The following is a 12,750-nucleotide window of genomic DNA, read 5'->3' on the forward strand; positions in this document are numbered from 1 at the left end:
ACATTTCCCCCTTAGAATAATACATGTATACTTATATATATTATACAGAATAATATATAATTACATGTATAAATTATATATTATATGTATATGTCTTATATAACATGTAAATATATTATTCCATTTATAAATATATAATATAAACTTATCTCTTATAGAAACAGAAAAATATAACATTTCCCCTTTTTAATAATATATTTATATATAGTATATTATGTTATTATATATAATTATATAATATATAAATTATATAACTATATATTACATATCATAATTATATAACAATAATATATAAGTATGCATATATTATGAATATATTAACATCATAAATATATAATACTATAAGTATATAGATATGTAACATAAATTTATAATTTATTATATAATTATATAATTTATATTTTGTATGAAATGTAAATTAAAATTTATATATCATTTATGCAATATATAATTCTGTTATATACATTATTTGTATATAATGTTATATGTTATATTTTATATATGTGTTATATTACATGTTATATCATATATAACATTATAAAATATGTTACACATAAATATACATATATTCTAAGGGAGCAAATTTTTAATTTTTCTGTTTCTGTAAAAGATGAACATATATGTAATTTATAAATATAAATAATATAACTACCATGAAACCCTTTAATTCATATGGTAAATGTTGAAACTATGACCAAAATATGAAAACTACCAGAGCTGTTAGAAAAAGACTAGAAGCCTTTTCACATATGTATAATCTAAGCATGATACTCTCCAAAAAAAAAAAAAAATTGTAATTATTACCTTCCAGTTTGAAAATTTTAATTCTAAATTAAAAAAAAAAATCTATACACAAGCCACTGATTTAACCAGATCCTCCCCCGCCCCCCCAAAAAAGTGTTTAGTAAGCAGGACCCGGAAGAGCTGATACTCACAGTTCCTACAAGAACAACTCTTTCAGGGTTTAATCCCATGAAGTACTTTATTTTACAACCTTCTACTTGTGCAAAACTAAAGGTCCATTTGATTACACAGAAATTTCATACAGTGTAAGACTAGAATTGAGTGTGAAATACTGCATGTAACTATTTCTAAATAGTCTTGTTCTGTTGGTTCATCAGTGACTTCTGTGGCTTTATAGTCATTTTCTGTGGAAGATTCTGAGAGAATCTCTCCAGTTCTACTGGAATTGGAGCCTCCTAATTCTTCTGTTTCATGGCAGTTGGAATCCTCCTTGCAGGGCCTCTGTTTTCACTGTCTTCGGAATGTAAATCTGTCTCATCCTGAGACAGATGAGATTCCTCTATTTGATTATTTTCCACAGAATTCTCTTCATTTATAGTTAAGGCATCATCAGATTCTTTCTCTTGAATTTTTTTTTTCTGGAATCATTTCTGTTGTTAAAGACACTCGTCCTCTTCATCCTCTTCTCTCCGTCTTTATTCTTAGATGAAACTGGTTCTTCTGTTTCTTCTGTCATAACTGAAGAAGTGTGACTAGAAGTTGTTTGGTCATCTCTGACTTCACCTTCTTTGTCAAACTTGAGTTTTTTAACCTCATGTCCCTCAGCTCCCAGACCATATTCATTTGGATGTTTCTTTTCTATACGGCTGACTGAGGAACTCCTGATCCAGATGTCAGAGTCATTGTGAATTTTGTCCTCGTCATGCTGTAAGTTTGTAAAGACTCTTTGCTCACTGTGCTCTGAGGCAAACCATTCCTTCCTTCCTCCCTCCCTCCCTCCCTCCCTCCCTCCCTTCCTCCCTCCCTCCCTCCTTCCTTCCCTCCTTCCCTTCCTTCCTTCCTTCCTGTTCTCTCCCTTCCTCCCTCCCCACCCCATTCTCTCTCTCTCTTTGTTTTTGTATAAGTTGCAGGAGTACAGCATTAAAATTCAACATCTGTATACACTACAAAGTGATCACTAGCACAAGTCTAGCTGCCGTCTGTCACCATACAGTTGAGCCTCTACCTATTTCAGCCACACCCCAAACCCCTTCCCCTCTGGTAACCAGTAATCTGTTCTCTGTATCTATGTTTGGTTTTGTTCACTTTTGTTTGTTCATTTGTTTTATTTTTTTAGATTTCACATATGAGTGAAATTGTACGGTGTTTGTCTTTCTCTTCCTGACAATTTCATTTAGCAAATACTTTCAAGGTCCATCCATGTTGTTGCAAATGGCAGGACTTCATTCTTTTATGGTTGAGTTGTATTCATTGTGTGTGTGTGTGTGCGTGCATGCACACGTATTTATCACATCTTCATTCATCAGTGGACATTTGGGTTGTTTCCATATCTTGGCTGTTGTCAATAATGCTGCAGTGAATATAGGGGTGCAGATATCTTTTGGAATTATAGTGGTTTTTTGTGTTCTTTGGCTAAATACCCAGAAGTGGAATAGCTGGGATCATATGGCATTTCTAGTCTTAATTTGGGGGGTAATCTCCGTGCTGTTTTCCATAGTGGCTGCTCCAATTTACAGTCCCACCAACAGTGTTTGAGGGTTCCCTTTTCTCCACATCCTCTCCAACATTTGTTATTTCTAACCTTTTTGATAATAGCCATTCTAATAAGCGTGAAGTGATGTCTTATTGTGGTTTTGATGTGCATTTTTCCCTAATGATTAGTGATGCTGAACATCTTTTCTTGTGCCCATTGGCCATCTGTATATTTTCTTTGGAAAGTTGTCTATCCAGGTCCTCTACCCATTTTTTAATTGGGTTGTTTTTTTGTTTTTAAGTTGTATAGTTCATATATTTTGGGTATTAACCCCTTATTGGATATATAAATTGCAAATATTTTTGCCCATTCACTAGGTTGCCTTTTCGTTTTTTTTTTTTTTTTTGCGGTACGCGGGCCTCTCACTGTTGTGGCCTCTCCCGTTGCGGAACACAGGCTCCGGACGCACAGGCTCCGGACGCGCAGGCTCAGCGGCCATGGCTCACGGGCCCAGCCACTCCGCGGCATGTGGGATCTTCCCGGACCGGGGCACGAACCCGTGTCCCCTGCATCAGCAGGTGGACTCTCAACCAATGCGCCACCAGGGAAGCCCTGCCTTTTCGTTTTGATCGTGGTTTTCACCACCGTGCAGAAGCTTTTCAGTTTGACGTAGTCCCATTTGTTTACATTGGCTTTTGTTTCCCTTGCCTTTGGAGTCAGATCCACAAAAACATCGCTGAGAGCAATGTCAATGAAATTACCAGCTATGTTTTCTTCTAGGAGTTTTATGTTTTCACATCTTACATTCAAGTCTTTAATCCTTTTTGAGTTAATTTTTGTGTATGGAGTGACATAGTGGTATAGGTTCATTCTTTTGCATGTGGCTGTCCAGTTTTCCCAACACCATATATTAAAGAGACTATCCTTTCTGTATGTTCTTTGCTCCTTTATCATAAATTAATTATCCATATATGTGTGGGTTTTTTTCTGGGCCCTCAATTCTGTTCCATTGATCTATGTGTTTGTTTTTGTGCCAGTACCCTACTGTTCTGATGACTTCAGCTTTGTATCAATAGTATAGTTTAAAATCAGGGAGTGTGATAACTCCAGCTTTGTTTTTCTTTCTGAAGATGGGCTATTCAGGATCTTTTGTGGTTCCATACAAATTTTAGAACAAATTACAGTTTTCTTAAAGCTTGTTAACCACCTACTAACTTCCTTCTCTGGTAGCTTTAAACAATGTGTATTTACAGTAGAGGCTAATCAGAGTAGTCATCACAACTTTTGTGGGCTATTTGAAAACCATCAGTGGGTTAGATATGACTTGGAATGTATGTACCTTTTTATTCCCTGAATCTCCCATAAAAGGTGCTAAGTGACGGACCAGTGAATAGAAGGGTGATAATCATTTGAGGTTAGTCCTAGGAAAAGGCTTTTGTTGGTGCCATGTGGAATATGTAAGGTACGTGTCCGTCTTTTTTAGGAAGTTGTACGGTTCCTGGATACCAAGCATCAAAACCACTACCGAGTCTACAATCTATGCAGTATGTACATGACTTGATATTTTGCTATTATAGATAGAAAACAGGTCACTCACTGCATGTAAGAAGGTGATTCAGTTTTTACATTTCATTTAATCATAGGTATTTGGTGGTGGTGGGAAGTGAGTTTTTAAAAGTCTCCATCTTGTGCTGGCTCTATTTGGTAGGAAAAGAAAGTGCAACAGCACACAGTGCCCAGTGAGGTAGGCAGGAGACTGGGGGCAGAGCTATTTTAGGAGACTCAAGTCTAGTGGTAGTAGGTTTTGGAAAATATTTGTTTTTTCCTGCCAGCTTGTGTTTTGAAGACAATTCAACAAATGCATGCTCTAACCCACTAGGAATGAGGAGTGAGGAGACCAGGGTCCTGCATGGGAAGAAACCCCCAAACCCTATAGCAAACAAATTATAGCCCAGCTGACCCTCTTCCTGTATATTAAATGGACATTTTCAGGAGGCAAGTATTTTGGTTGGCCACATTGGCTTCTGCTCTGTGTAACCTTCTGATAATGTAGTGAGTAGCCTGCTAGAAAAGTACAAGTAAGTCCTATTAAACCAAAATAATTTGGGCTTATGTTACTCAAGATGGACAAAACACTACTCTACTTTTATTTTTATTTTTTTATTTTTTTTTGCGGTACACAGGCCTCTCACTGTTGTGGCCTCTCCCGTTTCGGAGCCCAGGCTCCGGACGTGCAGGCTCAGCGGCCATGGCTCACGGGCCCAGCCACTCCGCGGCATGTGGGATCTTCCCGGACCGGGGCACGAACCCGTGTCCCCTGCATCGGCAGGCAGACTCTCAACCACTGCGCCACGAGGGAAGCCCCTACTTTTATTTTTGAGACCCTTACGTTTCTTTTAGAGCAGCAGGAGCCAGACAGAAAGCTCCTTTTAAAGGTAGAGGAGGAATTTCAAATAGAAAAGTATAACTTATTTATACCTTGACCATTTACTGTGTTTATTAGGGTTAGAGAGATGACCCGTGCATCATTTATTTCAGGTGAAAGAGCTTATGATGCTAAGTACTTCCATGATAGGGTCCGTCGATACATGATTGACGATCACAATGTCCCCTCTTTGAGGTAAGTTTGATGCCAAGCTGGCTGTCATAAGGGGGCTAAATACAAAGGGCTTGATTTTTTTGGGAAGTATTTTCATTCAACTAAAAATCTTTCACTTGGAATCAGTGAGATGGTGGCATTCTCCAAGGAAGTACAAGAGTGGCTGGCTCAAGATGAGGAAAACATCACAGTGATTCACTGTAAGGGGGGCAAAGGTAAAAAACATTTTTCTTTTTCTTTCTCTTCTTCTAAAGAAATTTGAAAAATATATTAAAGTACACCAACAAGATACGTTCTGCTATTAACCGGTATTAATCATTGTTAACATTTTTTACTATTAGCTTCAAGACTAAAGGAAGGGGAAGGAAAGAGGGAGGAAGCGGGGAGGAAAGGAAGAAAGAGTAAAGAAGAGAAGAAAGCAGGAATAGAAGAACTGAGGAAGGTTAAGTGTGTTTTCCCTTGTTTATTGACTATTTGGGTTTCTTCATTTTTGATTTGCCAAAATATCTGTCAAAATACAAACACTGTTTAACTTTAGAAACCATCAGAGCACTTTTCATTTTATTTAAGGTTGTTCTTAAACTTTGTGAGGACCTTTTAAAGTTAAGAGTGTCGACAGCAATGCCATTTCAAAGACCAAAAATTATACTGGAATTTTTATAGTGTAATGATACATAGAAGTTGATTTTGGTGGGGGGAAAATGGGGGTGGGGGGAAAGCCAGTTGTGAATTCAACCAATTTAACTTGAGTCAGATTTTCTCTCATTCAGATTTAGGCTTTTAATAATCATCTAGGCATATTTCACAATTTTTGACAAATAAGGAATTATGGTTTCGTTGGGCTGTGAAACAGTTTTTTATATTAAATTCCAGGAAGACACACTTTAAAACTGCCTTCTGTAATTGAGTAGAATAAAGTTTTAGTCTTATTTGAAAAGTAGTTTCAAGCTCATGAGTTAGTAGGCAAGTTCTATCTTTAGTTCCACAGGTCGAAATATTCTGTATGTACGGCAATTTACAACATTGTGCCTAAATGAAGAATACAGAGGTTGAACCACATGGAATTGCCTTTCTTTGGGCCATCTTTTACTTTTAAAAAAGGCCATTTAATATGGCTCAACCAAAATATTATAATCTAAGAGTTGGCTTTAGTCTTCTTTTAATCAGGTTAATTCCCTGCTTAAAGGAAAACCTTCATTTCAAATTTAATTATTTTTCCTGAGGGCAGACTTACATTATTCTGTGTTCATGTGTGTTTCATTGCTTTTCCTTTAGGATTGTTTGGAAGGCTAGTATTCAGTTGGTCTGTACCAGAGCAGCTCCTTTTTTCAAGTTTTCATTCATCTTGGTTTTGCTTCTTTTTGTTCGTTGATGCCTGCACATTACCAGTAATATCATGATAGCCCAAATATTTTGTTATTGATTTATAGGACTTCTTTAAATAATCTGGGTGCTAATTTTTTGTTAGCAGTTTGTATTGCAAATATCTTCTTCCACTGTGTTGTCTTTTAAATTTGATTATGATTTATTTTTTCATATAGAGGTATTTAATTTTTAATGTGTGAAGTTTATCAATCTTTTGTGTGTGCGTGGTTCGTGCGTTTTGGTCACGTTTAAGAAATCCACCCGTACGCTGAGGTGGTGAAGATATTCTCCTTATAAAATAGTAAAGTTTCGCTTTTTACATTTAGGTCTTTAATCTAATTGGAATTTGGGGAGGGAGATTTTTTTTCCATATGGATAGACAATTGTCCTAAAACCATCTATTACATGCTCATGTAGTCCCCATCAACTTGTAGTCCCTTCTCAGTCATATACCAAGTTTCCATATGTATTTGGGACTGTGTGAATTTTCTGTACCACACTATTATAATTTTTATATATTTCTGGTTGCATTGCATTGTGGTCAGAGAACATATGCATTTTTTTTAGTTCTTTGAGATGTATTTAGACTTGCTTTATCGCCCAGAATTTGGTCAATTTTATCAAATGTTTTCTGTGCACTTGAAAATAAAGTGTGTTATGCATTGTCCTGAACAGTGTTCTATATGTGCCCCTTAGGTTGTTTGTTAATTGTTTTATTCAAATCTTCTATATCCTTACTGATATTTTATTTTGGTTTGCTTGAATTCTTTGCAGCATAATTCCTTCCTCCCACCACCACCATTTGCTTGGAAGTCATATACTCTTTTTATATTCCTTAGTAATTTCTCTAAAGATTTCAACTGACATCCCTTATTTAGCTATCAGTTTTTGCTTCTTTCTTAGTGTTGACCTTGTATCTTCCTGAGCTCTTTCATTAGTTTTAGGGGTTAGCCTATAGATTTACTTGGACTTTTCTAGTCTGCAAATAATGAGAGTTTGTTTCTTCTGTTTCTATCCCTATACATTTTGTTTTTCTTATCTTACAATACTGGCTAAGCCATGTAGTAAATAGAAGCAGTGAATAGTGGATAGTTTGTTTAGTTCCTGGCTTTAAGAGGAATGTTATCATCATTTCATCATTAATATGATATACCTGGTAGGTATTTTGGTAGATTTCCTTTCACCATAGTTAAAAACTTAAAACCTTTGTCCAAGAGCAAAAGTTTAGTGAATGAATATATGTTTATGTTTTAAGTTAAAATACTGAAGACAAGTGTAAATCATTTTAATGATTCCTTGCATACCTGACTTGACTGGATGAGAGGGCATCTACTTTGTGGTTGTGCTTATCCATAGCCACTGGGACATGAATCTGCAAGGTTTTTTTCTAATGGGAATATATAAGGGCTGTAAAGACTCAGAGATGTCCTCCAGAATTGAAATGTGAACCATCCATGCTAGAGAGCTAGAGAGCTACATTGTTAATGGTCAGTAGCCTCCTTTAGCAAGAAGCTTTTCCTTATCAGAGCACAGGGTGGTACAAAGTCCTCTTTGGAAGTACTTGGCTTAGAATATTGTTTTTCAAACTATGGGTTGCAAAATAAATTTAGTTGTTCATTTTCTTAAAAGGATAGAATAGAAAATAGGGTGCATCTTAAGGTAAAAGGATAAGTTTGGAATTACATAAAATAAAGTTCAGCATATACTGGCTAAGACAAAACTACAGATCATTGTAGAAAGAATAGATGCAATGTACTTTTTAACTCACATTTTATGTGGCAGGGCAAAAATATAAATTGGAAAAAAACATGAGACTTTAGGATAAAATGGCATGAAATCAAGGATTTGCTTTAACGTGCTGGTGGGGGGGCTGGGGTGCATGTAGAGAGGAGGAGGGAAAGAAGGATGAGGGAAGAAAAGGAAGAAACAAGTATAACAATATGATAATTACCGAATCTGGGGAACAGGTATATGGGGGCTCATTATTCTGTTCTTTCTACTTTAATATATGTCTTATAACACAAAAAAAAAACTCTAAAATGGAAGGAATAATAGATATGGCAAATGCTAGGTGGTGTTTTGGGTTCTGTCCACGTTTTATCTTTTATAGTTTCTTTTATTTACATTAGTAGGAAAACAGGGTGTGTAATTAGCTCTTAATTGGTAGGTATCTCTTTAACTTTAGAGTCCTGGAGCAGAGCTCATTGCCTCTGCCTGTTACTGCAGTCTCCAGGGGTCATGATTCAAGAACAACATACACGTGCATAGAATTAGCACAGAATTATCACAGAACTCCAGGTAGAACCTCAGAGCAAGCAGTGTAAGGGCTTTGTCTATCTCTGAATTGAAATATTTTGAACCAGCACTTTCAGAGTGGAAGAAAATCAATCCAAAATGAACTCTAAATATTTCTGAGAGTAGTTTTATACCAAGTGCTGCCATGGGCAATGGTTCATGAACTAACTTCTTTTCTAGGAAGAACTGGAACTATGATCTGTGCCTACCTTCTTGCCAGTGAAATATTTGCAACCGCAGAGGTATGGAAGATGCTCCTACCAATGCTGTCTTAGGCTGATTGAATTTGCTAGCTCTGAAGCCTCGCTGGTGGGATGTTAACATGATCCCTGAGTCATGGTAATTAATGGAGTTGTAATTGGAGAGGTGATTATTAGAAAGCCTGGCTTGGATACTTTCTCATTTAACTGGCACTAGTTAGTAACTGACCTCAGGGCCTCTTTCTTTGGGACGGGATGAGGGTGAGGTCAATGAGACGCTCACCTTGGACACAAAATTTAAGGGAATGCCAGAAATCTCAGTAATTAAGATAAATAATATTCCAGTGCAGCGTTCAAAAAATCTAAGTCAATGCCAAAACGTCCATCGTGGATACAACAGGAATATTTTAAACAAAGACAGGACACAACAGAGTCCAGGTTAATGTGAAATGAGTAAGGTCAAGTTGTGAAAGTGCAAGAAAACCTCAGCGATACAGAAGCTTGACTTGCCTCCCTGAGACCCATAATCCCACCAGCTCCAGGCCTTCCTCCTTTCTCACGAGAATAAGAAGAAGATGGGTTAGGGAAGTTTTCTAAAGGACCTTGAACATCCTTGCAAGTGCTAGGTAGGTAAAAGGCATCGTTTTCCAACTCAGAACGAAGTCTCTCCTGGATGTTATATCTTTGCATAGTCAACATCTGTGGGGCCTGTGCCCTCTGGAAATTTCTGAGAGGACAGGATGGGCTGTTGCTATGTCTTAAAGCAGGGTTCCCACTCTTTTTCTGCCATGATCTTGCTAAAACGTCACCTCTTACAGGGCACGCTCCCAGTAGCTCTGCTTCTCGCTCAGCCTGCAGCCCAGATAAGAGAAGCTGGGGGTTCTGATCTGGGCCCAGCACCCTGATTCCACCGTCGTCTTTATTTCAAATTTGAGACACACAGGTCAGGAAAATGGATGCTGTAGGACAGTGTTTTTCACACTATGGATCACAGTTTATCAGTGAGTTGTGAAATCAACTTATTGCGTTGTCACTCGCATTTTTTAAATAAAATGGAATCAATTAGAATAGGAAATATCAAAAGGTAAGTATTGTTTGTGAAACTTTTGTTTCAGTTCCGTGTGAGAGAGTGCGTGTGTGTGTGTGTATGTGTGTGTGTGTATCTCCCAGGTTTATGAATGTGGATTGTAGCTTTAAAAATAAAAAGTTTGAGGGACTTCTCTGGAGGTCCGGTGGTTAGGACTCTACGCTTTCACTGCCGAGGGTTGAGTCCCTGGTCAGGGAACTAAGATCCCATAAGCCGTGTGGCGTGGCCAAAATAAGTAAATATATAAATATAAAGTTTGAAAGCTGTTGGTCTGGAGCCCTGGACAGAGCCAGAGGCCGGTGCTCAGGCCTTTGCTGTCTCTGACGGGCTGCATGCATCTCCATGGCAGGTCACTTGGTTTTCTTTGGGTCCTAATCTTCTCCATTTGTAAAATGGAAAGACAGGAAGAAGGACCAGATTCTCTCTAAAGTCTTCCAGCTCTAAAATTGTCTTTATGAGTCTTTGAATGAGAGTAGGCCTTGCTGTAGCTTTGTTAATTCTGTTATTTCGGGTATAGCCTCTGCCCAAAGACCGCTGACTTAAGGAAATCACGTGCCCTTAGAAACTTCAGAATGCCTTATACAGGAAAGGGACGTGCAGATGACCCATGACTGGACTGTCCCCTTTTTTATAGGACAGCCTTTATTATTTTGGAGAACGACGAACAGATAAATCCACCAGCAGTAAATTTCAGGGAATAGAAACTCCTTCTCAGGTAAGTGCTCTTTCTTTAAAAGGGGTCACTCTGGGGAATTAGGTTAAGATTGGCATCTATTACCTGGTTTCATTTTAGACTCTCTTCCTTGGGTGATTCCTTAGGTCATCTTCTCCTTGGGTGGTCTTCTCCTTGGGTGCCTCGTGACAGGCCTTGATCCCTTCCGGAGGCCAGGAGCCCTGCCTCAGGTGTTGCTTGGCTTTGCACCTTTGCTCTGAGTTCTCCCCAGAGCGCCCTGCCTTCCATTTTAATTGGTTATTGTTTGCAGAGTTCAGGAGTTGATTCCCTTCCCAAGGTAGGAAGGTCCAATTCCTAAGGTTTCAGACCCCCTGAAGATTATCTGAAGTCACTAGCCTTTTATTTCCATGTAAAGAGGAACTGAGTCTTTCACAAACCCCTATTAGGGCAATTCAGCCCTTGTAGAACATTGTGTGTGTGTGTGTGTGTGCACGCATGGGCACACACATGTGCACATGGGTAAGGGAGAGACAGACAGTGACAGAAAAAGAGACAGAGTCGGTGGGAGGGGGGCTGCACTTCAAAGGAGAAAGGAAAGGGAAAAGTAACATTTTTCAAAAACCTATTTTATACTAGACACTATTATACTTCTACATATATTGTCTCATTTAATACTCAGACAACCCATGTGACCCATGTTATTACCTTATTTTTTTCCTTTTTAAAACGTTTTATCATGGACTTTTTCATGAAAAGTCGAGACAGTCATACAATAAATCCCCTTATATTCATCACACTGCTTCAGCCATCATTTCATCATGTGGCCAACCATTCATTCCCTCCCCACTCCACACACACACACGCTTCATTTTCACACTAAACCTGGATTATTTTGAAGGAAATCCCAGACATCAGATCATCTTATCCCCTAAGCCTTTTAATGTGACATCTAACATAAAGACTCTAAAAAAAAAAACAAAAAACCCTTAAAACCATTGACATACCTAACAGTATTATACCTTAATAGTATCAAATGTCTAGTCCTCGTTTAAATTTCCATACTTATCTTAAAATCTTTTTAAAACTTAGTTTCAGTCAGGATCCAAACAAGGGCACACATTTCATTTGGTTGCTATGTCTCCTTAAGTCTCTTTTAGTTTATAGGTTTCCCACCTCTCTTTTTTTTTTTCCTTGTAAATTGTTTATTGCAGAAACCAGGACGTTTATCCCACAGAGTTTACAACATTCTAGACTTTGTTGAATCCTGCTAAGGGTTTTGCATTCATTATCTAATATTCTCAATAACTCAATGAGTGGGCACCATTATGATTCCCATTTTATAGACTGGGAAATCGAGGTGCAGGGAAACTAACTTTTTGAACCAAGAACTCAAATCCAGATCTTGCAGACTCCAAAGCCCATTATTTCCCATCCTGTGCACAGCTTCTCATTTGGATTGCCTTTTCTATACGGCCCCTCAAACCCAAGTGAGAGATGGTTGGGAATTCTTAAGTAATTGTGGATGTGGCCGTGAAGAAGAGTTTTCTTTGAGTGAAGTGATGAAAGCTGATACCCTTGGCCTAGTTAGCAGAACACTGTAACTGCTGGCTCTAGACATTTCATTTGGGATCAAAGAACTCAGCCTTATCCATTCATACTTTTCTGCCAAACTCAAGCAACACAAGGAAAAAAAGATAGCCATAGGCTATAAGTAATACATCGACTTATTGAAGCCCAGCTCGAATCATGCCATTTCACGCTCAAAATCCATAATGGCTTCTGACTGCCAATGGCAACACATATGTTTTAACCTGGCACTCCCAATCTAGATGTGATTTTTCCAACCGCTTCTTCCACTGTGTGCATCACACGCTCTAACGCGTTTGGATTGTTCGCCGTTTCCCAGCCTGTTTATACTTTACACCCACGTGCTCACAAGGGCCCCTTGTCCTGGAGTCCCCTTGCCCTCCCAGCCTGAAGTAGTCTCCTGCTTTTTCAGTTCTTACAGCCCTTTGTGTTCCTTTTAGGGACTAAGTTGCTTTACATTATTTTCCAGCTATTCGAAGTCGTGTCTTCTCTACCCTCTTTGCACGC

The 12,750-nt window shown here is 38.2% G+C and overlaps 1 protein-coding gene and 1 pseudogene across 3 annotated transcripts in view; one reads left to right on the forward strand and one right to left on the reverse strand.

The window, feature by feature from the left end:
* The window catches only part of LOC137211014 (phosphatidylinositol 3,4,5-trisphosphate 3-phosphatase TPTE2-like), a 59,274-nt gene that overhangs the window by 23,202 nt on the left and 23,322 nt on the right, over positions 1-12,750 (forward strand). For 2 of the 3 annotated variants that reach the window (XM_067713147.1, XM_067713148.1), the window contains 5 exons: positions 3,921-3,981; positions 4,976-5,057; positions 5,163-5,251; positions 8,877-8,938; positions 10,618-10,698. In XM_067713147.1, the coding sequence (XP_067569248.1) occupies positions 3,921-3,981; positions 4,976-5,057; positions 5,163-5,251; positions 8,877-8,938; positions 10,618-10,698 (375 nt within the window). Of the gene's footprint in view, positions 1-3,920; positions 3,982-4,975; positions 5,058-5,162; positions 5,252-5,408; positions 5,479-8,876; positions 8,939-10,617; positions 10,699-12,750 lie in introns of those variants that run through there. The other variant, XM_067713149.1, reaches the window with a different exon arrangement.
* Positions 611-1,719, reverse strand: LOC137211449 (serine/threonine-protein phosphatase 4 regulatory subunit 2 pseudogene; annotated as a pseudogene).

The sequence above is a fragment of the Pseudorca crassidens genome, chromosome 18 (assembly GCF_039906515.1).
Source record: "Pseudorca crassidens isolate mPseCra1 chromosome 18, mPseCra1.hap1, whole genome shotgun sequence".
NCBI classification, from domain to species: domain Eukaryota; kingdom Metazoa; phylum Chordata; class Mammalia; order Artiodactyla; family Delphinidae; genus Pseudorca; species Pseudorca crassidens.